We start from the raw sequence: 27,945 nt of genomic DNA on the forward strand, positions 1-27,945 counted from the left end.
TCATCAGCTCATTTTTTTTTTACATCTTTATTGGAGTATAATTGCTTTACAATGGTGTGTTAGTTTCTGCTTTATAACAAAGTGAATCAGTTATACATATACATATGTTCCCATATCTCTTCCCTCTTGCATCTCCCCTCCTCCTACCCTCCCTATGCCACCCCTCTATGTGGTCACAAAGCACCGAGCTGATCTCCCTGTGCTATGCGGCTGCTTCCCACTAGCTATCTATTTTACGTTTGGTAGTGTATATATGTCCATGCCACTCTCTCACTTTGTCACAGCTTACCCTTTCCCCTCCCCATATCCTCAAGTCCATTCTCTAGTAGGTCTGTGTCTTTATTCCTGTCTTACCCTAGGTTCTTCATGACATTTTTTCCCCTTAAATTCCATATATATGTGTTAGCATACGGTATTTGTCTTTCTCTTTCTGACTTACTTCACTCTGTATGACAGACTCTAGGTCCATCCACCTCACTACAAATAGCTCAATTTCGTTTCTTTTTATGGCTAAGTAATATTCCATTGTATATATGTGCCACATCTTCTTTATCCATTCATCCGACGATGGACACTTAGGTTGTTTCCATGTCCTGGCTATTGTAAATAGAGCTGCAATGAACATTTTGGTACATGACTCTTTTTGAATTATGGTTTTGTCAGGGTATATACCCAATAGTGGGATTGCTGGGTCATATGGTAGTTCTATTTTTAGTTTTTTAAGGAACCTCCATACTGTTCTCCATAGTGGCTGTACTAATTCACATTCCCACCAGCAGTGCAAGAGTGTTCCCTCTTCTCCACACCCTCTCCAGCATTTATTGTTTCTAGATTTTTTGATGATGGCCATTCTGACTGGTGTGAGATGGTATCTCATTGTAGTTTTGATTTGCATTTCTCTAATGATTAATGATGTTGAGCATTCTTTCATGTGTTTGTTGGCAGTCTGTATATCTTCTTTGGAGAAATGTCTATTTAGGTCTTCTGCCCGTTTTTGGATTGGGTTGTTTGTTTTTTTGTTATTGAGCTGCATGAACTGCTTGTAAACTTTGGAGATTAATCATTTGTCAGTTGCTTCATTTGCAAATATTTTCTCCCATTCTGAGGGCTGTCTTTTGGTCTTGTTTATGATTTCCTTTGCTGTGCAAAAGCTTTGCAGTTTCGTTAGGTCCCATTTGTTTATTTTTGTTTTTAATTTCCATTTCTCTAGGAGGTGGGTCAAAAAAGGATCTTGCTGTGATTTATGTCATAGAGTGTTCTGCCTATGTTTTCCTCTAAGAGTTTGATAGTTTCTGGCCTTACATTTAGGTGTTTAATCCATTTTGAGCTTATTTCTGTGTATGGTGTTAGGGAGTGATCTAATCTCATACTTTTACATGTACCTGTCCAGTTTTCCCAGCACCACTTACTGAAGAGGCTGTCCTTTCTCCACTGTACATTCCTGCCTCCTTTATCAAAGATAAGGTGACCATATGTGCGTGGGTTTATCTCTGGGCTTTCTATCCTGTTCCATTGATCTATCTTTCTGGTTTTGTGCCAGTACCATACTGTCTTGATTACTGTAGCTTTGTAGTATAGTCTGAAGTCAGAGAGCCTGATTCCTCCAGCTTCATTTTTCATTCTCAAGATTGCTTTGGCTATTCAGGGTCTTTTGTGTTTCCATACAAATTATGAAATTTTTTGTTCTAGTTCTGTGAAAAATGCCAGTGGTAGTTTGATAGGGATTGCACTGAATCTGTAGATTGTTTTGGGTAGTAGAGTCATTTTCACAATGTTTATTCTTCCAATCCAACAACATGGTATATCTTTCCATCTATTTGTATCATCTTTAATTTCTTTCATCAGTGTCTTATAATTTTCTGCATACAGGTCTTTCGTCTCCTTAGGTAGGTTTATTCCTAGATATTTTATTCTTTTTGTTGCAATGGTAAATGGGAGTGTTTTCTTGATTTCACTTTCAGATTTTTCATCATTAGTGTATAGGAATGCCAGAGATTTCTGTGCATTAATTTTGTATCCTGCTACTTTACCAAATTCATTGATTAGCTCTAGTAGTTTTCTGGTAGCATCTTTAGGATCCCCTATGTATAGTATCATGTCACGTGCAAACAGTGACAGCTTTATTTCTTCTTTTCCGATTTGGATTCCTTTTATTTCCTTTTCTTCTCTGATTGCTGTGGCATCAGCTCATTTTTAAAATGGGGAAACCAAAGCACAGAGAGATTAAGTTATTTTCCAAAAGACACCTGGTATTAAATGTTAGGATTTGAACTAGTGTCATCTGACTCCAGAGCCCACACTTAATTACTGTGCTACAAGACTTTTCAGAATGCACAATTCTACAACTATTTTAGATATGTTTTAAAACTCTACTTTCCCCACCAGGTGTTAACTTTAATCTTTTACAGCAAGTAGTATCATGGTCATCATTTGGCCTTCTTCCTGAGAGTTTACAACATTTAATTTCCATTTAAAATGACTGCTTCTGGGGAAAGTTTTCCAGCAATAGTGCTGATTAATACTCCACAGTTCAGAATGCTGGTGGTTCACAAAGAAATGACAAAAAATATCTGGTACTTGTTAAAGCTGCATGTCCTATGGCAACAGGAAATTATGTGACTTTTAATAGAGGAGGATTTTCATTATTTCAAATTTTGCACATAAAACGAGAAATCTTACTGATTTTAATTTCTCAACTCGTGAAATTCCCAGAATTACATAAATTTGAGTAAAATGTGATTGCACTATGACAGACAGGCTTTCAGCAGGGGAGAGCACTTGAGCTGGATTTCTGAGGTACGGGTCAAGTTTGAAAATTCAAAAGTGAGGGGAACAGGATTCCAAGTAGACAGTAACTTGAACAAAGTCAGAAAACACCAATAGAACAGATAGGGCAAACAGTGACAAGACTTTACATCCGTTGGTGAGGAAGCACGGGAGGTTTCCCTAGAAGAGACTAAGCTGGGTGTGAGATGGAATGGGAAGAGAACAGCTGGCTGCTTACATTCAAAAAGTGGCCAGAGTAAATTACAACTTTTAAGTCTTTTACATATGTTGCTATTAGGCCCCACCTCACACTTTCTATATTGGTTACAGTTGTTTTTTTAAAATCTAGAAATATTACTTACTTATTACTCTATCTACCTACCTATTCATCTATCCTGGATTCAGTTCATCATCCCAGCCTACCAAGATTATTTTTAGATAGTAATTCTGTCATGGGATTTAACTATGCTTTCTAACTTCATTTCATTTTCAAAAATATCTTTTGCTGTTTTTTCATAAAATTAATATCCTTTATTGTTTAAGAAATATGGATCAACAGAGAAGTAAAAATAAAAATGTCAACAATCTACACTATCACTACCCAAAAGTAGACCACTGTTAACAGGTAATATTAAGTTTGAGGGCTTTTTAATGCCTAAATAGCAGTATTTTAATGGACTCAAACTATACATTGTTTTGTAAAATTTTCTTCAACATCAGTATTTTTATAGTTCATGTGTGTATCACAGTTTATTACTCAAGTCCCTGTTTCTGGGCATGATGGTTTCTAACTCTGCATTATTATATATAATATTTAGGACAATGTTCTATAAATGGAATTGCTGGGTCAAAGGATGCATAATTCTTAAGACTACATAGTGCCAAATTCTGCACCAGAAAATTTGTTCCAATTTACATTCCTATTATTTATGTAAGATAGTAACAGACTGAGGAACTGTCACAATTATTGTACATTACAACCTAAATACAACTTTTTGAGGGTCAACTGGATAAGGGAAATACATTATTTTGTTTATTCAATTTATCATCTTTTCATTACTACTGTGGTTGAATGAAAATTTTCATGTTTCCTTTACAGCACCCATATGGTATCTTCATTTCAGTTATCAATAACAGTAAGGAAGAGAGCTTGGATGAGAACAGCATCAACAGTTAATGTTCCCAAAAAACTGAAGAGGTAATACATCCTAGCTCATTCTATGAGGCCAGCATTACCTTGATACAAAAGCCAGACAAAGACTACAAGTAAAGAAAACTACAGATCCATAGGCCTTATGAACAATGATACAAAAATCATCAACAAAATACTAGCAAACTGAATTCAATGCCATATTAAAATGGATTATACACTATGACCAAGTGGGATTTATTCCTGGAATGCAAGGATGGTAAAGCATATAAAAATCAATTAGTGCACTACACCACGTTAAGAGCATGAAGGGAAAAAACCTCACATGATCACCTCCACTGATGAAGAGTGTCTGAAAAATTCAACAATCTTTCATGCATGATTAAAAAAAAAAAACACTCAACGAACTAGGAGTAGAAGAAAATTACCTCCACATAATATAGACCATGAATGAAAAACCCTAACATTATATTCAATGGTGAAAGACTAAAAGCTTTTCCTTTAAGGTCAGGAAGAAGGATATCCACATTCACCACTTCTATTCAATACAGTACTGGAAGTCCTAGTGAGAGCAATTAGGCAAGAAAAAGAAATAAAAGGCATCCAAATTGGAAAGAAAAATACAGTATCACTGTTTGCAGATGACATGATTTTACATATATTAAATATTCCACACCAAAAAAACTATTCATATAAACAAGTTCAGCAAAGTTGCAGGATATAAAATCAACATACAAAAACCAGTTGTGTTTTTTGTTCTTGGCCACGCCGCACAGCTTGCAGGATCTTAGTTCCACAACCAGGGATCAAACCCGGGTCCACAGCAGTGAAACCACACAGTCCTAACAACTGGACTGCCAGGGAATTCCCTCAGTTGTGGTTTTATACACTAACAATAAATAATCTGAAAAGGAAGTTAACTATTCCATTTACAATCACATCAAAAAAACAGGAATAAACCAAGGAAGTGAAAGACTTGCACACTGAAAACTATTAGAACTTGATGAGAGGGCTTCCCTAGTGGCACAGTGGTTAAGAATCCGCCTGCCAATGCAGGGGATACGGGTTCGAGCCCTGGTCCGGGAAGATCCCACATGCCGCGAAGCAACTAAGCCCATGCGCCACAACTACTGAGCCTGCGCTCTAGAGTCCACGAGCCACAACTACTGAGCCTGAGTGCCACAACTACTGAAGCCCGCGTGCCTAGAGCATGTGCTCCACAACAACAGAAGCCACTGCAAGGAGAAGCCAGCACACCACAATGAAGAGTAGCCCCCGCTCACAGCAACTAGAGAAAGCCCGCGCACAGCCACGAAGACCCGCGCACAGCCACGAAGACCCAGTGCAGCAGCAATCAATCAATAAATAAATTTATATATTAAAAAAACTTGAAGAGAGATATTAAAGAAGACACAAATAAATGGCAAGACATGTCATGAAAATGTCCATGGATTGAAATACAATATTGTTAAGATGTCAATACTATACAAAGCAACCCACAGATTCAATGCAATCCCTATCAAAATCCCAGTGACTTTTTTTGGGGGGGTAGAAATAGAAAAATCCATCCTAAAATTAACATAGAATCTCAAGGGACCTTGAACTGCCAAAACAAACTTGAAAAAGAAGAATGAAGTTGTAAATCTGATACTTTCTGATTTCAAAATTTACTACAAAGCTACAGTAATCAAAGCAGTGTGTACTCAAGTAAAGACGGACACACAGACCAATGAAATAGAGGAGTCCAGAAATAAACCCTCGCATATATGGTCAAATGATTTTCCAGGGTGCCAAGACCATTCAGTGCGGGAAAGGACAGTCTTTTCAACAAACAGTGTTGGGAAAATTGAATATCCATATGCAAAAGAATTAGACTCTTACCTTATACCATAAATTAGCTCAAAATAGATCTAAGATCAGACTGCAAAGGCAAAAGAAATAAAAGCAAAAATAAACAAATGGGACCTAATGAAACTTAAAAACTTTTGCACAGCAAACAAAACCATCAACAAAATGAAAAGACAACCTATGGAACAGGAGAAAATATTTGCAAATGATGTGACTGACAAAGGGTTAATATCCAAAATATACCAACAACTCCTACAACTCAGTATCAAAAAACCAAACAACCCAATCAAACAATGGGCAGAAGACCTCAACAGACATCTCTCCAAAAAGACACACAGATGACCAACGGGCACATGAAAAGATACTCAACGTCACTAATTATCAGAGAAATGCAAATCAAAACCACAATGAGATATCACCTCACATCAGTCAGAATGGCTATCATCAAAAAGTCTACAAATAACAAATGCTGGACAGAATGTGGAGAAAAAGGAACCCTACTACACTGTTGGTGGGAACGTAAACTGGTGCAGCCACTATGGAAAAAAGCGTGAAGATTCCTTTAAAAACTAAAAATAAAGCTACCATACCATCCAGCAATTCCACCTCTGGGCATATATCCTGAAAAGACAAAAACTCTGATTTGAAAAGATACATGTACCCCAATGTTCATAGCAGCATTATTCACAATACCCAAGATGGAAACAACCCAAGCGCCCACCAAGAGACAACTGGCTTAAGAAGATGTGGTATGTGTGTGTGTGTATACATACACACACACACACACACACACACACCCCCCACAACAACAGAATATTACAGTCATAAAGTAGAATGAAATATTGCCATTTGCAGCAACATGGATGGACCTAGAGAATATCATACTAAATGAAGTCAGTCAGAGAAAGACAAATATCACATTGATATCACTTATATGGGGAATCTAAAAAATAATAAAAACGAATCTATATACGAAACAGACACAGAAAACAAACTTATGGTTACCAAAGGGGAAGGGAGGGATAAATTAGGAGTACTATGGGATTAACAGATACAAACTGCTACATATAAAACAGATAAGCAGGGCTTCCCTGGTGGCACAGTGGTTAAGAATCCCCCTGCCAATGCAGGGGACACTGGTTTGAGCCCTGGTCCAGGAAGATCCCACATGCCGCGAGGCAAGTAAGCCTGTGCGCCACAACTACTAAGCCTGCACTCTAGACCCTGCGAGCCACAACTACTGAAGCCCATGCGCTTAGAGCCCGGGCTCCACAACAAGAGAAGCCACCGCAATGAGAAGCCTGCGCACCGCAATGAAGACCCAATGCAGCCAAAAATAAATAAATTAAATAAATAAAAAACAAAACAAAAAAAACAGATAAGCAGCAAGGATTTACTGTATATCACAGGAAACTATATGCAATATCTTGTAATAACCTATAATGGAAAATAATCTGAAAAATATATGTATAATAATTTTACTGTACACCGGAAGCTAACACAATATTGTAAATCAACTACACTTCAATTAAAAAAAGAAAAGAAAAAGGGAAAAAATAGATCTAAGAGCTAAAAATCATAAAACGCTTGGAAGAAAACAGTGGAAAAGCTTCCTGATATTGGACTTGGAAATGATTTCTTAGTCATGATACTGAGAGCACACGTAACAAAAGTATAAACAGATAAACTGAGCTATATCAAAATTAAAAACTTTTGTACCCCGAAATTTGGATACTATCCATGTGGTAAAAAGAAAACCTGCAAAACAGGTGAAAATATCTGCAAGTCATCTATCTGTTAATGGATTAATATCCAAAATATATAAAGCTTTAAAACTCAACAACAACAAAACCCAATTAACAATGGGCAAAGGACTTAAACAGACATTTCTCCAAAGAAGATACACAAATGGCCAATAAGCACATGAAAAAATGTTCAACATCAGTAAGTAGGAAATGCAAATCAAAATCACAGTGAGATACCATTTCACACTCATTAGGATAGTTATTATCAAAAACAAACAGAAAATAACAATTGTTTGCAAAAATGTGGAGAATTTGGAACCCCTGTGCATTGTTGGTGGGAATGTAAAATGGTTCAGCCACTGTGCAAAAGTATGATGGTTTCTCCAAAAATTAAACAGAATTACCATATGATCTAGTAATTTCACTTCTGGATATACACCCAAAAGAACTGAAAGCAGTGACCTGAAGAGCTATTTGTTCCCATGTTCATAGCAGCATTATTTACAATAGGTGGACGCAATCCAAGAATCCATCAAGGGATAGATGAACAAATTGTGGTATAACAGTGGCATATTATTCAGCCTTAAAAAGAAAGGAAATTTGACACATGCTACAACCTCGATGAATCTTAAAGCCATTACGCTAAGTGAAATAAGCAAGTCACGAAGAGACATAGGTTTCCACTTATAAAAATGCACCATAGTCAAATTCATAGAGGCAGAAAGCAGAATGGTGGTTACCAGAGGCAGGGGAGAGGGACAAATGGGGGATTAATGTCTGATGAGTTCAGAGGTTCAGTGTGGGAAGATGAAAATGTTCTGAAGATGAATGGTGGTGACAGTTGCATAACAACATAACATACTTAATGCCACTGTGAACTGTATGCTTAAAAATAGCTAAAGTGAAAAATTTTATATTATGCATACTTTACTACAATATAAAAAAATACCCAAAAAAGTTAACTTTATGTCTTAAGATTTAAGAAGAGCAATTTTCAAGAAACAGAAGTGCATAAGCATGATTAGGAAGACTGGGGAAAGAGAAGGATAAATTCAAATACCCCACATTTCTGTTTTAGTAAGTCACTAGTACTAAAGAGATTGATCTAGAATACCTCTTAAATCTTGAGATTTTTAAATCCAAGCTTTATCACACGGGGGAAGAGGATCACAATTCTGAGGCAGTTGTGTAATAGAGTGAAATAACATGCCTTTCGGCTGTGGATTCAAACCTCTACCCCCCATCATTTGCCAGCTAACCTCTCTGGGTCTTGATTTTTAAAAATCACTTAACTGAAATGACTGAGTACTCATTTTGCACCAGACATTGCACAATACAGCTTAAAAAACTGTGGCAAAATACACGTAACAAAACTTACTACCTTAACCATTTTTTTAAGTGTACAGTTCTGTGACATTAAGTACATTTACACTGCCGTGCTACCATCACCAACATCCATCCACAGAACTTGTTTCACCTTGCAAAACTGAAACTTACCCATTAAACAATAGCTCCCCATTTCCCCTTCCCTCCAGCCCCTGGCAATCACCATTCTACTTCCTGTCTCTATGTGTAACATAGCTTTCATAACATTGTATTTTCTGTTTGAAAAAAGCAACACAAGAGTGTGGTAACGGCATCAGGGTATACAAATAGATCAACAGAACCGAATAAAGTCCAGAAACAGACCTACATACATATGGCTAATTGATTTTCAGCAAAGCGCAAAGGCAATTTCTCAATTCAATGGGAAAGCAGTCTTTTCAACAAATGATTCTGTAACATTGAGATGTTCATATTTTTAGAAAAATGACTTCCACCCATCACTCACACAATACACAAAAATTAACTCCAAATGGATCACAGATCTAAATGTAAAACCTAAAACAGTAACATTTATAGAAGAGAACATAGAAAGCTTTTGTGCTCTTGGGTTAGGCAGATTTCTCAGACATAACATGAAAAATACAATCAATAAAAGAACAAGTTGGGCTTCCCTGGTAGCTCAGTGGTTAAGAATAGGCCTGCCAATGCAGGAGACACGGGTTCGAGCCCTGGTCCGGGAAGATCCCACATGCCGCAGAGAAACTAAGTCCGTGTGCCACAACTACTGAGCCTGTGCTCTAGGGCCCGCGAGCCACAACTACTGAAGCCCGCGCGCCCTAGAGCCCGTGCTCTGCAACAAGAGAAGCCACCTCAATGAGAAGCCTGTGCACCGCAACAAAGAGTAGCCCCTGCTCACCACAACTAGAGAAAGCCCGCGCACAGCAACGAAGACCCAACACAGCCAGAAATAAATAAAATTAATTAATTAATAAAAATAAATAAAAGAACAAGTTAATAAACTGAGCTTTATCAAAATTAAGAACTTGTGTCCTTCAAAAGACACTGTTAAGAGAATAAAAAGACAAACCACAGCCTAGGAGAATACATGCCAACAAGCAAGCCATGGCTTGGCTGCTCTTATGCCCATCTAGTAATGCAGGACATTTCGTTCCTGTTAGTGTCTCACCCAGTTTTTCTCTGAAGTTCTTGATAGTGTCTCTCATGCGTTTAGAACAGTTCTGTCCACAATGTGTGTCTGCCACCATGTTGTTCTGCCTCAGTTCATCCTTGTCATGATCTGCTCCTTCTAAGCTGGTAGAGAGCACCTCAGGCTTTCTCCATGCCCACATCAACACCATGGAATCTGTGTCACACCCAAGGGTGTTCCCTCCAGAGATCCCAAGTGAACCAGAGGCAGAATGTGTGTAACTTAAAAGTGATACAAATCACCATCCCCAATCTGTCTACCCTTTGCCACCTAAGTCACAACATTTAAAGAAGGAAAAAAAGAAGAATATATTGCATAAAGGACTTGGGTCCAAAAACACACACATACACCCCTCAAAACTCAACAGTAAAAAAAGAGACAATCCAATTTTTTCAAATGAGCAAGAGTTGAAAAGATACATTCCCAAAGAAGATACATGGTTGGTAACTAAGCACATGAAAAGATACTCAACAGAAGTCATTAGGGAAAGGCAAATGAGAACCACAATGAGCTGCCACTAATTTTAAAATGGCTAAAGCTAAAAAGACTGGCCACACCAAGTGCTGATCAGGAGGTGGAAAACTAGAACTCTCATACATTGTTGGTAGGAATGTAAAATGATACAACTACTCTCAAAAACCTGACATGTGACCCAGCCATTCCAGTTATTTACCCAAGAGAAAGAGAAGGCGTTTGTTCACACAAAGACTTACACATGAATGTTCATAGCAGCTTTGTCTGTATTAGCTAAAAACTGGAAACAAGCCAAATATACCAACAGGTGAATAAACAAATCATGATAAAGCCATAGAATGAATACTCAGCAATGAAAGGAATTAATTATTAATATATACAACATCATAAACGAATTTCAAAATAATTATACTGCAAGAAACCAAAAAGAGACTTACAGGTTTATTTATGTAAAATTCTAAAAATGCAATATAATCTATATATAGAGAAAGCAGCATAGCTGAGTGAGGATGTTATGGTTATGTACGGGAGGAAAGTAAGAAAGAGGAAATACAATGGGAGTAGAAAGAAAGTTCTAGGAGTGACGGATATATTTGTTATCTTGATTGTGGTTTCATGGGTATACAGATATGCCAAAGCTTATCAAATTGTTCATTTTAAATATGAGCAGTTTACTGTATGTCAATTATACCTCAATAAAGCTTTTTTTAAAAAAACACAATGCTCCACAAAATGCACAAAATCATAAAAGGAATGTAAATAAATTTTACATTTCAATTGTCAGATTTACTATTTTTACTGCAATAAAGTATAAAAATTCTGTGCATAAAAATAATATAAGGGACTTCCCTGGTGGCACAGTGATTAAGAATCCTCCTGCCAATGCAGGGGACATGGGTTCAAGCCCTGGTCTGGGAAGATCCCACATGCCGTGGAGCAACTAAGCCCGGGAGTCACACCTCCTGAGCCTGCGTGCTACAACTACTGAAGCCCACATGCCTAGAGCCCGTGCTCCACAAGGGAAGTCACTGCATCGCAATGAATAGCCCCCACTCGCCGCAACCAGAGAAAGCCCACGTGCAGCAATGAAGACCAATGCAGCCAAAAATAAATGAAATGTTAAAAAAAGTTTAAAAATTACGTTAAAAATAATGATATAAAAAGTGAAAAGATAAACAGAAGAAAAGATAATTCCAAAGTAATGACCAACAAAAAATTCATATCTAGAATATAATTTCATAAAAACTGTTAAGAAAACCCAAATGAAAAATGAGCAAAAAATAGGAAAAAGTAATTCAGAAAAGAGGAAATCTGAATAGCAATAAATATAACCAAAAAGATAAGCAACTCCTCACAAGTAAACAGAAAAAAAAATTAAAACCACAATGAGATACCACAGTCTATCCATCAGAACGGCTACAATTAAACTGTCGACTATACAAAGTATTGGCAAGAATGAAGGGCAATGGTAACTTTCATACACTGATAACTGCATAAACTGCTACAAATACTTTGGAGAGTAACTTGGCAGTATTTATTATAGTTGAAGATAGGCTTATATATGAAGCTAGCAATTCCACTGTAAGCATATACCCTAAAAGAAATTCTTGCAGCCATGTATAAACATATAAGGAAAAGATATCTACCCCAGCAGTTAATGTAAATGCCTCTAAATCCATCAGTAAAAGAATGGACAAATGAACTGATATATTTACATAATGAAATACTACACACCAGTGAAAAATGAAAGTATCAAGACTATACATACCAAAAACTATACATACACACTAGATACACCTTAGAAACATTATGTTGAATTCAAAAAGCTTCAGAATACATACAGTACATCATTTAAGCAAAGCTGAAAAATATAAGAAATAATATTACACATTATATTAAAATACACAAATACAAAGTAAAGAGATGGAGGAGAGATTAAATAGCAAAATCAGGATGATGGTGGGAGGGAGATGATGTCTGTAACAGGGTACATAGGTAGCTTCAATTATTTTATTTCTTAGGTTGTGTTCATTTTAGTATGCACTTTACTACCTGTATCCTGGAAATATTTGATTTTTTTGAAAAGTAACATACCATTCAAAGTTCTGAGCAAAACTGATTTTCAACCTAGATTCCTACACCCAGCCTAACTAACACAAAAGAGAGGGGAAACCTCCTCAGGAAGCTACTGGAGGGTAACTCCTCACATCCCAAACAGGGGAGTAAAACAAGACAAAGACAGGAGGGCTAGGAAACAGTATCTAACAAAGGAAAGAAGCAAAGACAAGTACTGAAACAATAGTTGATAAAATGAAAATTAATTAAAAAGGGTAATATATAAGTATAAACCGTACAAAAACACAAGAAACATAAAGTGAACGTCCCACTTATTCTTCACTGAAATGCAACAAATGATAACACTTTAACTGTCTTTCAAAACTTTTTCTATACATCATTGCTTTATGAAATGGGATACTATATAGTTTTCTGTTTCTAAAACAACAGATCTTGGATACCCTTTCATACCAATACATATAGTACTACCTTTTTGCCTGTTTAAATTTAATTTGAAAAATACTGAAATACACCAAAAAGGGAAAATCCACTCATAATTCCCCCACTTTAAAATTTTCTACGCAACAAAGAAGTGAAAGATCACACCAGTGCCATCTAATTCTACCACTACTCTCTATCGCCAAATAACCCCAATAAATACAATTTGGTACATATGCCTTATATACATAAACAAAAGCTTTCTAATTCTTTGTAATAATCTCCAGTGCTCAAATGTTTTATGGCTCTGGGGTGTTCAAAGGGTACTTATTTTTTGGCATTTCCAAATCTAAAATATCTTATAAAAGCCCTCATCTAGTCCAAGACGGATTCCTGGCATTCCTGCACTCCCTTAAATTAGTAGGGTCTTCCCTTCTTAACCATACACTTGCTTCAAATTTTCAGTTTGGCAACAAACACTACTGAAGCCGATTATAGAAAAGTGGCACGGAAAATCATTTCTTTATAATCTATACCAATTGGAAAGAGCAATAATGTTGCTTACTCAAAACCATTTATGTTAGACCTAAAAATTATTATGTAATAGTTAAGCAAGGGAATTGTTTTGCTTATGTTCGTGTTACCTAAGGACAAACTAGTTGGAAGGTAGATAAATACATATAACCGTCAAACACTGACTACTGCTCTTTTGTACCAATAAGCATATGTAACAGGAAAAACTGCTTAATATTTATCTTCTCCACTAGACAATAAGCTCACTGCAGACCAGAACCCCAAGTAGCACATAACACGTATTTTGTAATTATTTGCTTTTGATTCTTTGCCCAATTATTAAAGGATATGCTAACTTATTTTTGAAGTTCGATTAAGACAATTTTTCCGATACATATCTTTGATTAGCATGAAATATGCCTGTATACTAAAACAAATTCAACTAAGTAGATTGAACTCCCAAATTCTCACTGCTTCCTTCAAACCCTGTAAAGGAGGAGAGCAGCATAATATTGACCAAACTGCACTTGTGGGAATTTTAAAAAGAAAATGCTTAAGATCACAGTATTTTTTAGAAAGGTGCTCACATCAGATTACAATGATAATCAATTTTGCTTGATAGTAAATAGATATGTCAAAGTTCAGAACTTTATTGATATTACAGCTGTTATATAATATCACACAATATTGATATAATTATTCTGATCCTCGGCTAACATCCTCGACTGAGAGGGAGTTTCTAACTTACAAGTTTTAAACTGGAAAGGGAATGGGGCAGAAAACCTCCAAAGTTCTTCCCCCAAACATAAGATTCTACAATTTTATGAAAACATGGCCAACTTTTTCCCAAGAACTCAAATCCACGTTACAAAGTCAAATCACTTTCGATATATGCACATTTCAATAAAATGAAACACAAAATTTAAATGCCAAACAATAAACCAAGTTAAAGCCAACAGCCAAATGAATAAAAAATATTTCATATAGAACAAACTATTAGTTGCAACACATCAAACGCATTATACCTACTATAAACCCCAAAAGGCATCCATATTGCTTCAATGTAATAGAAAGTTACTGTAAATTACACTTCCAGTCTACAAAACTCATTATAGGCTCTCTGAATCTAAAACTATGTCAGCAAATGCTCTGAAAGCATTTAGGTAACTTTTTTCTTTCAGTGAGCTCTACATTGACAGGAAAATGGAGGAAAACCACGCTACATGAAATACTTCTTTGAGAGTCCGCCTGCCGATGCAGGGAACACAGGTTCGTGCCCCAGTCCAGGAAGATCCCACATGCCGCAGAGTGGCTGGGCCCGTGAGCCATGGCCGCTGGGCCTGTGCATCTGCAGAGGGAGAGGCCACAGCAGTGAGAGGCCCGCGTACCGGAAAAAAAAAACAAAAAAAAAACCAACAAAAAAAAAAACAATATTCAGTATAGAAACAAAATAAGGAGACAGACACGCTGGGTACCTATCTGCTGCTACCAAAAACTATGCTACGGGTACTGTAATATTGTCCCATTTGATCCTCACAACAACCTACGGGGTAGCTTTCTATTACCCCCAATTTTATAGACAAGAATATAGACTCACGGCAAGGTTTAAGATCACAAAAGTGTTGGAATGAGGATTTAAACCGAAACCTCTTAACTTCAAACTTAAAATGTACTTTCTATTGTATATGTTCTCCATTTCATAAGACAATAAAACGTAATATTGACGAAACATGATGTTTTACCCACATTTACTGTTAGAACTTCATTGGATAATTTGCTCTAGGTTTAACATTTTCATTTACCAAAATCAAGCTTTCATTATGAAGGAAAGAGTCAAATAAGGATAGTGAGCATAACAACTAATGTAAACAAATAATTTCAGCTCAAATTAGTAGAGTGGTTTCCACTGGGATGGGCACTTACCCTAAAGGTGTAAATGATAACCCATCAAGGGGCAGAAATATAATATTGAAACTTTTATTTAAATTAGTTTTAAAAGTCTCATCCCTTTTATACTTCTGTGTTTGCTTGTAATTTATATATTGGTACTGCATAAATAGAACATTTAAAATTTATTTATTTCAATAAGGATACACAAGGCAAATGTTTGGAGGTGACTTAGAAAATAATCCTTAGCAAATGTTTCCCAGTAGACTTATGTAGTTTTAGAGGAGAATCACACCTAAAAGGCCATCTCATTTAAGCAGCAATTTGAGGCCCCATAACAAACTGATTTGGTGCAAGGTAATAATACATCCATTCAGTGACACTTTATCTGAAAACATATAAAGATAACAACATAAGAAAGAGTTAGCTAATGTAATGCACTAGGGTCTTTCCATTTATTCAGCTATGACTCAGTCTTCCCAAAGATTCCCAAATCTCCCCAAAGTAGTAATGATCAATAAATGTTTGTTGGAAATAAGTACACTGACAAATCTCTCACAACAACAATCAATCACTAAATTGTATGATACATTCTGATGGCCTCAGGTTAGGCTGCAACTAACTCTCTGTAGTATGTTCTGCTTCTTGAGAACCTCAAAGCAGCATGGAATCTTAAGATTACAAGGTCACACTCGATCATTAGACACAACCAAATTTTAATGACTTTTAAATAATAACATTTTAAAACAGAAGTATGTTAAAAAAAAAAAAGGTAAAGACAAACCTCACAGGAAAAAAAAGTAAATATCTAATACACATGAAAAAATAACAAGGACTTCCCTGGTGGTCCAGTGGGTAAGACTCCGTGCTCCCAATGCAGGGGTCCAGGTTCAATTCCTGGTTGGGGAACTAGATCCCGCATGCATGCCGCAACTACGTGTTCACATGCTGCAACTAAGAAGCACGTATGCCGCAACTACGAAGCCAACATGACACAACTAAAGATCCCGCATGCCACAACGAAGATCCCGTGTGCCACAACGAAGATCCCGTGTGCCACAACTAAGACCCGGCGCAGCCAAAATAAATGAATATATAAATTTTTTTAATGCTGTTAAAATACAAATTAATAGTGTGATAGCAATTATCTGCCACTATCAGATGGGCAAATATTAAAAAGTTTAGTAATACCAGGGTTGGCAAGGATATAGTGAAACAGGGACTCCATAACACTATTGGTGGAAGTACATACTCAACTTCTCGTAGGCCAGTATCTATCAAAATTTTAAAAAAACATTCTCTTTAGTCCAGTACTGTAATGTCAATGCCAGGAATTTATGCTATGGATATAAATAACTAATGCTTAATGTTTAAGGTTGTTCACTTCAACATTATTTGCGGTAACAACAAAAAAGAATACAAATTATTTAATTATGGTAATGTTCAACGTGTACTGATACAGAAAGTTGTCCTCAGTATATTAAATCAAAATGTAGGGACTTCCCTAGTGGTCCAGTGATAAAGAATCCGCCTTACAATCAATGCAGGGGATGCGAGTTCTATCCCTAGTCAGGGAGCTAAGATCCCACACGCCGCGGGGCAACTAAGCCCGTGCGCCACAACTACCGAGCTCGTGTGCCTCAACTAGAGCCTGCGTGCTGCAAACTACAGAGCCCATGCGCCCTGGAGACTGCGCGCCACAACTAGAGAAAAGAAAACCCGCACACCACAACTAGAGAGAAGCTTGTGCACTACAACGAAGAGCCCATGCGCCGCAACAAAAGATCCCGCATGCCTCAAGGAAGATCCCAAGTGCTACAACTATGACCCGACGCAGCCAAAAATAAATTAAAAAAATAATAACTCTTTTCAAAAATTAATTAATTAAAATATAAATTGCAGAAGAGTGTGCATTTTAATTTTTAAGAACACATAAGACACCGTTAACTGCTGTGGGGAGTGACTGGAGGAACTGAAGGCAAGAAAGGGCTTCTACTTTTTCCTAAAACCTTTCTGTAGCTTCATATATTCTGCCTTGAGCATAGCTTTTACAGTTTTAAAAATTTTTAAATTAAGAGTGTTGAAGGTTTTGGGACTTCCCTGATGGCACAGTGGTTAAGAATCTGCCTGCCAGTGGGCTTCCCTGGTGGCGCAGTGGTTGAGAGTCCGCCTGCCGATGCAGGGGACGCGGGTTCGTGCCCCGGTCCAGGAAGATCCCACATGCCGCGGAGCAGCTTGGCCCGTGAGCCATGGCCGCTGAGCCTGCGCGTCCGGAGCCTGTGCTCTGCAACGGGAGAGGCCACAACAGTGAGAGGCCCACGTACCGCAAAAAAAAAAAAGAATCTGCCTGCCAGTACACAGGACATAGGTTCAAGCCCTGGTCCGGGAAGATCCCACATGCTGCGGAACAACTAAGCACATGTGCCACAACTACTGAGCCTGCGCTCTAGAACCCATGAGCCACAACTACTGAAGCCTGCACACCTAGAGCCCATGCTCCACAGCAAGAGAAGCCACAACAATGAGAAGCCCGCGCACTGCAACGAAGAGCAGGCCCTGCTCACTGCAACCAGAGAAAGCCTGCACACAGCAGCGAAGACCCAACGCAGCCAAATAAATAAATAAATATAAATTAGAAAAAAAAAGAGTGTTGAAGGTTTTGCTACTTGCATAATTTAAAATCAATGCAGTTTTGGACTTCCCTGGTGGCACAGTGGTTAAGAATCCGCCTGCCAATGCAGGGGACATGGGTTCAAGCCCTGATCCAGGAAGATCCCACATGCCGTGGAGAAACTAAGCCCGTGAGCCACAACTACTGAGCCTGAGCTCTAGAGCCCGCGAGCCACAACTACTGAAGCCCATGAACCTAGAGCCCACGCTCCACAACAAGAGAAGCCACCGCAATGAGAAGCCCACGCACAGCGATGAAGAGTAGCCCCCGCTCAGCCCCCGCTCACCGCAACTAGAGAAAGACCCGTGCACAGCAATAAAGACCCAACGCAGCCAAAAATAAATTAATTAAAAAATAAAAATAAAATCAATGCAGTTTTCAATGGAATACTATGCAGTTTTTTTAATGTAGTTAATATGTGTGTGTTCCATGTGAAAAGATATCTACAATATATTAAATGAAATAAGCAAGTTTTAGTATATAAACTTGACAGTATTTTTCTAAAAATAATATATATCATATGGAAAAATTCTGTAAGTGTACATTCCCAAACTGTTAACCTAAGAAAATGTAGTACTGAAGTATAGGGAGTATATGGTAGTTTTCATCTTAACTTTCTCTTCTTTTACATTATTCTAAGTTTTTACAATTAGAATGTGTTCATGAGTTGCTTGGGCAACTAAAAGTTTTAATATTTATATACACACATATACTATATGTGCTTTTCCAAAAATCAGAATAATACATCAAGTTATTAACAGTGAGGCTACATGGTACTTTCACTTTTTACTTTATGCATTTACACATCTTGTCTTAAGCTTCTAGAATGTGCATGTATCAGTTTGGAGTCACAAAAAACAAAAACTATATATAATTAGTTTTATTTCTTTAAGATATATATATATATATATATATATATTTTTTTTTTTTTTTTTTGGTGGTACACGGGCCACTCACTGTTGTGGCCTCTCCCGTTGTGGAGTACAGGCTCAGGACGCGCAGGCTCAGCAGCCATGGCTCACGGGCCTAGCCGCTCCGCGGCATGTGGGATCTTCCCAGACCGGGGCACGAACCCGTGTCCCCTGCATTGGCAGGCGGACTCTCAACCACTGTGCCACCAGGGAAGCCCAGGATACCTTATATATTTTAAACATACATATGGAAAAAAGAAAATGAAATCCCAAATGAAAATATGCCTGTTTTACACAACCATATATCATAAAAATACAATTCCCAAGCTAAGTCATTCATTCTATCATATCTGGTAATAATTCTTTTAAGTGTCCATATTAGAAGGCATTACTGTACTGGCTAATGTGACACACTCAGGTTATTTCTTTGGGAGTAAAAATACAATGAGATCAAATGTCAGCACAATAAGCTACTAGATCCCCCCAAAAAAGAATAAGAAAAGTCCTCTAAAAAACACATTAGCGAAATCAGGCGCAGCACAAAAGTGAGGAGAAAAGACAAATACATCAGTAGTTCCCAAGCTTGCTATGTGCAGAAATATAGGTAAACCTAGATGAATAAATAAACTTGAACTCAAAATATGTCTGAAATGTAATTCATTCTCAACTTCCAAAAAATTATAATACATTAAAATATTTTTCATTTGGGACAATAAGTATAATCTAACACCTGCGAAGACTTTGGAGGGAAATTGGTTTTATAAAATGCTCACAGTCAGGACTTCCCCGGTGGCAGAGTGGTTAAGAATCCACCTGCCAATGCAGGAGACACGGGTTCAATCCCTGGTCAAGGAAGATCCCACATGCCACAGGGCAACTAAGCCTGTGCGTCACAACTACTGAGCCTGCACTCTAGAGCCCATGAGCCGCAACTACTGAGCCCGCGTGCCACAACTACTGAGCCCACGTGCCACAACTACTGAAGCCCACGTGCCTAGAGCCTGTGCTCCACAACAAGAGAAGCCACCGCAATGAGAAGCTCGCACACTGCAACAAAGAGTAGCTTCTGCTCGCCGCAACTAGAGAAAGTCCACGCGCAGCAACAAAGACCCAATGCAGCCAAAAAGGAAAAAAAAAAGCTCACAGTCATGTTTAGGCTAACAACAGGAAATCAAAACTCGGTGGTGTGCAGAAACATAAAGCAATCAACTCCTCACCACACTAATTTGCTTTACTATAATGAAAGTAAAGCATGTGATTTGGGGGCTGACATAAGGTTTAGAACATGGCAAAATGTTTCATTTATTTTTTTAAATTAATTTTTATTGGAGTATAGTTGCTTTACAATGTTGTGTTAGTTTCCACTGTACAGCAAAATGAATCAGCTATACATATACACATATCCCTTCTTTTTTGGATTTCCTTCCCATTTAGATCACCACAGTGCATTAAGTAGAGTTCCCTGGGCTATACAGTATGTTCTCATTAGTTATCTATTTTATACATGGTATAAATAGTGTATATGTGTCAATCCCAATCTCCCAAATGTTAAATGTTTTAGACACCTTAATTTTGGCAAATGTTGTACAATACTTAAATGTCTCTCTAGAAGAGTCACAATGTGTCATATTAAAAAAATGTTTAGGGACTGCTCTGGTGGCGCAGTGGTTGAGAGTCCGCCTGCTAATGCAGGGGACACGGGTTCGGTTCCTGGTCCAGGAAGATCCCACGTGCCGCGGAGCAGCTGGGCCCGTGCACCACAACTACTGAGCCTGCGCTCTAGAGCCCACGAGCCACGACTACTGAGCCCACTTGCCTGGAGCCCGTGCTCCGTAACGGGAGAAGCCACCGCACTGAGAGGCCCACGCACTGCGGCAAAGACACCGCAGCTAGAGGGGGACTGTGCACAGCAACAAGGATCCAAAGCAGCCAAAAATTAATTAATTAATTAAAAAACAACAACAACACTGGGCTTCCCTGGTGGCGCAATGGTTGCGAGTCCGCCTGCCGATGCAGGGGACACGGGTTCGTGCCCCGGTCCGGGAAGATCCCACATGCCGCGGAGCGCCTGGGCCCGTGAGCCATGGCCGCTGGGCCTGCGCGTCCAGAGCCTGTGCTCCGCAACGGGAGAGGCCACAACAGTGAGAGGCCCACGTACCGCAAAAACAAAACAAAACAAAACAGAACACAACAACAACAAAAAACGTTTATCCCAACATTTTCCCAACTTATATGAACAAATAATCCTTATTTCAAGAAGTGCTTATGCATACGTATATTTCATGGAACAAAACATAATTTAGGAAATGCTGATATAAGAAAAACAGCATGGGCTCTGGAGTCAAAGACTTCGCCACAGCTGTGTGATCCTGGGAAAGTTTCGTAATTTCCCTGGGTCTGTTTTCTACTGTAAAAGGAAAATACCACCACCTACCCAAGTGCCTGGCACACAAAAGATGCTCAATAAATTAAATATCCCTCTATTTTTTCATATGGTTTCTATGTTGCTTATGTCAGCAATGAAAGTTTTAGGAATCTATTTTTTATACCATCTTGCAATCTATGTTTGGGTTGTAAAGTATGGTGTCAATCATATCCAAAATAAATGCTTCAATCTGGCTAAGAAAGTTTGCTGAAAAATTCATTACTTTAAATATTTGTGGAATATAAGCAACCAGGGGAAGTTCTTAGAAAATATAAATAAAATTAAAATGAGGTTCTACTCTTAGTTAATCAAGATACAAAGAACAATAAAACCTGATCCCTACTAGGAAGCAGCATAAACCTGCTGACAAGAAAAGTTCCTATTTCTTGATAAAGATAAGCTAAGTCTTGCTTGTTACTCTTAAGAAGTCTAGTCAGGGATTTATGGAAGGAAGGAGATAAAAGATCAATAAATACTGATTGAATAGCCATTAAGTGCCAGGGACTATCTAGGCACTGGGTAAACAATACAAACACCCTCATGATGCTTACATTCCAGGTGGGGATACAGACAAATACACATATCAGACAGAGTCAGTGATTAAAAGAAATATAAAGCAGTGTAAAGAAGATGGGGAAGTGCTGTTTTAGATAAGATAGTCAAAGAAGACCTCTGGGAGAGATGACAGATGTCTACAACTGAATGAAAACAAAGCACATTTTAGTTTGCCAATGCCTTTGCGGTCTTGAAATAAGCGGTGTGTTCTATCTAGACTTTTTAACTAACATTGTTCAGAAGAGCATGATCCACAGGTAGACACAGAAGTCACTAGGGACCACAGTACAAGAGACTGGGTGGTACCACAGTAAATAACAGCACCCAAAGTTCTCACTGCTTCACAGGTCACATTTATAATATGTTTTGGTTACACACACTGAAAAGCTAGCTTTTGCTGTTATAACTGTCATTTAGTTCCTATTTAGACATCTCCCAGGAGAAGGCAGCACAAGAAGAAAAGCTAATGCATTTAATAAAAGCCCTTTAAAATAAATAATTGAAAAAAGGTAAAAATAAATGAAAGAGGTAATGCTCAAGAGTCTTCACGGCCACCAACCTCAAGGAGTTAGGAAGACTGATCCTCCCTCTCTCAACACCTCCAAACTGTTGTCCTATTAGACTGGTAACTCTTCCTCAATACTATATAATGCCTCCTATTTTCTCCCTTCATCAACACTAGTCCTCAACCCACACATGTAAATGTGTATTTTATTATATTTATTATATTAATGTAAGCTAAGTTGACAAGTATTGTCTCTAAGAAAGGACCAAAATCTCCTATCCTGTTCCTTTACAGGAATTTCTTATGGTAGAACTGCCTTTTAACATACTAGATTTTACATTAGGTGTTTTTTTTGAAGTACTCATCTCTTGAGTATATTATGAAGTTCCTACAATATAATTCATTCAACAGATTAGTTCTGTGGGCCAGGCATTGTATTAATTGCTAGGTACCAGGTATACAACAAAGACTCGTTGGTTTACTAGTCAATAGAAGAGATAAACATGGACAAAAACATTGAGGTACCGTGCCGATGTACAAGATGCTACTGGAGTCCATATTCTAAGTGAAAGAATCACCTCATTCTGTCTGCTGAAATCAGAAAATGCTCTAAAAAACTTATTATTTGAGTCACGTCTTAAAGGATAAATAAGCAGATGAGGAAGGGGTGACCCTGGGGTTAATCAAGTGGACTGAGAGATGAACACTGGGATGAAGGTAGACAAAAAAAAAAAAAGTTGGGTGTAAGGGGTGGAGCAAGTCCAGATCCTAAAAGACTCTGCATGCCAGGCTGATAAGTGTGAATTTTATCTTGCCTTTGGGGAAAAAACCATTGAAGAATTTTAGGGAATAAAGTGACCAACAAGATTATGTTTATAATTTAAAAGGAACATCAAAATGCATTGCTGATAAGACCAGTAAGAAGGCAAGAAAGATTAGTGAAGAGTTGCTGCAAAAGGACATTGTGAAGCCTGAACTAAGACGGTGACAGCAAGGAAAGGAGTTAAAACCATAGGTATGTGCAAAGTGTCAAAAGAACACAAACAACTAAGAGGAAATCTATCTAGTAAAATCAAAGAAAGCTTCACAGACAAGGTAACATTTGCACTGGGCCCTAGAGAAGGAAAACTTGTCATGCAGAAAATGAGAGAAAAGGATAGAACAGCACAATGAAAGGGAAAGACATAAAAATGCTTAATGAGCTGAGTTTTTGTTAAAGGAGTAATTCCATCCTTTTGTAGATCAGTCACTTGGGAAATATTTACTGAAAACCTAACGTGTCTTGGATCTTGAAGAATCCAATGAAAATTAAGGTCATCTTTTCCAAAATAATGCACCTGGAAATTCACAGGCAAAATTTTAATCATAGGAGTAACTGAGATCCCAGTTTGATCCATGAACTCCAAGTACTCCTGAATAAGTAACAGTAGAACTGGGGTGATGGGAAAGGCTAGGTAAGAGCTGAAAAGTAAGCTGGGGGCAAGACTGTTGACTTTTTATTCCAAGAAATCTGGATAACTCAGATAATTCTGGGGCCATTGTTTTTTACAGAGATTGTTTTATTTAGTCCACACAACAGTGTATTTACATAGAGAACAGTAAGTACTGTTATCATTCCATTTGCAAATGAGAAAACTAAGGTTTAAAGAAAATAACATGCGCCAAGGTTACACAGCTAGTTTAAATGGTAAAGCCAGTATGCCCATCTGATTTAGGCCCTTTGAACTCAATCACTAATCTAAGGGAAAATGAAATATTCAGTACTTACCTAATTTAACATTTAAAAATCTACAAAGTCACTGTTAGTTCCAGAACTCAAAGTGTCTCATAAACAAGGTTTACTCATAAAACTACTCTGCTTGATAGTCTCAAAGTATAATTTCAAGTTATTAATGAAGTCTACTTTAAAAAAGTGTTCAAAATTTGTGTTACAAATACAACAGCCAGTTGGAAAACTTCAGGAATCTGGGTTCCCAAAATATAGCAAGAATTTGAGAGGATATCATCAATTTTTCAGCAAAACAAAGAAAGACTGTTTTCTGGAGTTAATCTTATCCACACTGACTGTCTGGCAGACAATGTTTTCAGAAAAGGAACTGAGGGAAGGGGAAAACACACACACACACACACACACACACACACACCCATAATCACTGAATACAAATTTTCACGAACTACAACTTCATCTAAATATCATTTTCTTAGTAACTATTACTTCTGAAGTTTCATTTTGATCATCTTCACAAACTTCTGAAAATTGAAAACATGCCCAGAATGAAACAAGCTTCTCTATCCTTTCATATGTTAGTTCATTTCTTGATTTGGTGCAATTCCAAAGACAGAGCCATTTCTTTTAAGTGCTGCAAGAGCTAGAGAGAATACGGTCCCAGCCTGTTGCAGGAGGGATGTACTTGGCACAGTATAAGTCCTTAAGACAATATCTCTAAAGTAAACACATGATGGAAATAATTTTGTGGCAGTTAAGCATCCCAGAGAGCACAGGTCAGGCCTTTATGATAATGTAATACAACTACATCTCTCTACACATTCATTAGGTGCTCCTGCAGAGCAGGCTCCTATCTCCAGCACTTAATGCAATGTCAGGCGCATACACACAATCAGTAGATGAATAAATTTTATTCTGCCTTTCAAATGTGAAACCAAAAGCTATTCAACCAAATTTGGATAGTGAAATTATTCCTACTTCATCATAAAATTTTAAAAAACTTTTCTGTATCTGGTAAGAAAGGATACTCTACTGATTTTATCTGGGCTATGGGGAAAATGTAACAAAAATATTGTGATAAATACTGTGAAGGGTTGAATATAAACTTTCTGTCTGCTGTTCGTATAAAGCACTACAAGATAAAGGTCAGAAAACAAAATAATCTCACAGTCATAGTTTGCCCCAGGTTATTAACTAGTAAGTGGTAAAGTCATAATTAGGACCCAACTAACTCGCAATCCAATGTGCTTTCTATTACAACATACCGTCACAGATACTCCTTTTATTTTGTTAGTGCAAAACATTGTTTTGGGAAAACTTCAGGCCAAAAAAAAGAACTTCATAAGAAAGACAAATTACAAAAGTACTTCCTTTTTAAAATTCTTCTGTGCCCTCACATATCTAAGTATCACTAAGACTCAATACATTAAAATTCAGTTAAAATAAAATCAGAGCTGCCAGCAGTAGGCATAAAGCAGAATATATATATATATGTTATCCTGACAAGCTTCAATTTGATGGGTTATATCCATTCTTGCTATTCTTCTAGGAAGACAACGCAAGCTTAGGAGGCTTACCCAAAACCAACAGTTTTTCTGCTCTGCTCCTCACTAATCCGGGTCCAATTAGCTCCCTCTTCTCCCAAAGCACTGTTTTCCTTCTCATCTCTACCTTTGACTCTGGAATACCACCCCCTTCCCCGATATTCAAGACTCATTTTCATCCCTTCAGCCATAGGGCCTTCCCAGGCCACCCCATCTAAACTGGCCTCTCCCAGTATTTCTACAACGCCTCCTCTTCCATCATTACCAAAACTGCATTGACAATACTGTTATTTCTACTACCGCCTCCCAACCGTAAGCTCATCAAGGGTAAGTGCAGTCTTATTTACGTTTCCTCAGCACTTGGTAAAGTGTTTGGCACCATCCTATGGAGTCAGTAAAAGTTTGTAAAGTAAATATGTGTACTAAGAATGTTCACTGCTAGTGAAGAAGCAAAGAACACCTTAGTACTTCAGAGTTCAGGGAAAGGCTGACGGTTGTAGACATAAAAACTGGAGTGATACAACGTATGGAAAAGATTAGCAAGGACAAAACCCATTTAGAGATGAAGTGCTTCTGGCTCAGCAGAGAGGAGGGAGAAAGACATTCAATCAAGTCAATTTTTGATTCTTCTCCGGACCAACAGAGCAAATTGTCCCTCAAAATTATAACTGTGGAACACCGCAATTTATTCAGCACACTCAACTACTCATTAAGAGCCCAAGTGCCAACGATTATTTTGCATTTTCTAAGGTGCACCAGGTGAGAAGCAGAGGGGCGGCTCCAAAACCTGATTAGAACAAACAAGCAGACGTAGAAATAATAATGGCACATCTTTAAATTTATAAAGAAAAATCTCGGCGTGATCCTGGAAACGAAACTAAGCATACCAAGAAATATGTAATCATAGGTTTAGGACCTACTACGGCACAGAAATGGTCACAGAACTGCCAAGAGAGACCACACTCCTCATCTTTCCCAATCCTCTTCTACTCAAAGAGCCTAATAACCACTACAAGGATCACGAGCCTCATTTCTGGCAGCACAATTCTCAAAGGAATATAGAAGAGGCGAAAGAACAGCTTTGATGCCCCCCCCAAAAAAGGCAGCAAAAACCAAACAGCCAACCAGCTCCACAATCCTTAAGCAGAAAGCCCTAGACGTCTTTCAAAGCCAACTGTCATACCTTTTAGGGGCCCAGAAGACGTTGACTCCAAACATAAGTCTCTGGCCCCAACATATATCTCCGGATTATTTAGGAAAAGCCAGGTTTTACAATTTGGAGATCTGCACTCTACTCAAAAAAGCATCTCCGGGAAGGAACGAGCGAGCAATCAATCCCTCAGGAGGCAATGGCGCTCCAACCACCAGCCGGGGGGACAGGCAACGACGACAGGGCACGGCCCTTCCAGGGAGCTGCCGGCGCCCTTCGAGCTCTCAGTCTAACCCAGCGCAACCCGCCCTGGCGGTGGCCGAAGTCGGGCAGTGGCTGAGGGGGGCCAGCGGTCGGGCTTCCGAACTGGGCCTTCCCGGCCCGGGGGCGCGGCAAGACATGGAGGTGGCGCCTTTCAGTCCGGCCCCGGCTGCAGCAACGGGTCCGGGGCCTCTTCCCCTGGCCTCCCCGCCCTGCCGCCCTCAGCCAGCCAGTCCGCCCCTCACCTGGCAGAAGCTCCGGCAGTAGTTCAAAGATGAGACCTCCGACACCTCCTGCTCCCTCAGCTCTGTCTCCAGCTGCCACAGACAAGGTCGCAGCCCTGAGGCTCCCGGCACCGGAGATGCAGGGCTATGACCCCGAGCCATGGACTCTGTCTCGGTTCCGTCTCCGGCTCCGACTCCCGCCGGAGCCTCAGCCCCAGCCCCGGCGACGGCGGCGTCTCCCTTTCCGTCCGCCATCTTCCCACGGCCCAGCAGCGCGTAGGCAACCAAGCCACGTGACTCAGACCTGGCCCCGCCCCCGGTCGACCGCGCTCTGTGACGCACCCCTGGGCGACTCTGGCGCCCGCTGGATTCCGTCACTCGAACTCGGGATGTTCCTCCCCTCTGCGGCCTCCCCGATGGCCGCCCGGGCAACGGCCTGGCAACAGCTGAGCAGTGGCTCCTGCCCACTGCAGTCCTTCCAGACCTTTTGGAGTCGTGGGGTCCCCGAGACGGACATACCTGTAGATATAATCTAGATATGGAGGAATGACATTTGAGCTGCGA

At 38.9% G+C, this 27,945-nt stretch overlaps 1 protein-coding gene across 1 annotated transcript in view; it reads right to left on the reverse strand.

The window, feature by feature from the left end:
- Positions 1–27,643, reverse strand: part of RLF (RLF zinc finger) — an 83,017-nt gene extending 55,374 nt beyond the window's left edge. Inside the window, exon 1 of the mRNA XM_019938048.3 lies at positions 27,403–27,643. Coding sequence (XP_019793607.1) covers positions 27,403–27,636 — 234 coding nt within the window. The 5' untranslated portion in view covers positions 27,637–27,643. The remainder of the gene's footprint in view (positions 1–27,402) is intronic.
- Positions 27,644–27,945: the final 302 nt, after the last annotated feature.

The sequence above is a fragment of the Tursiops truncatus genome, chromosome 1, assembly GCF_011762595.2.
Source record: "Tursiops truncatus isolate mTurTru1 chromosome 1, mTurTru1.mat.Y, whole genome shotgun sequence".
Lineage (NCBI taxonomy): Eukaryota > Metazoa > Chordata > Mammalia > Artiodactyla > Delphinidae > Tursiops > Tursiops truncatus.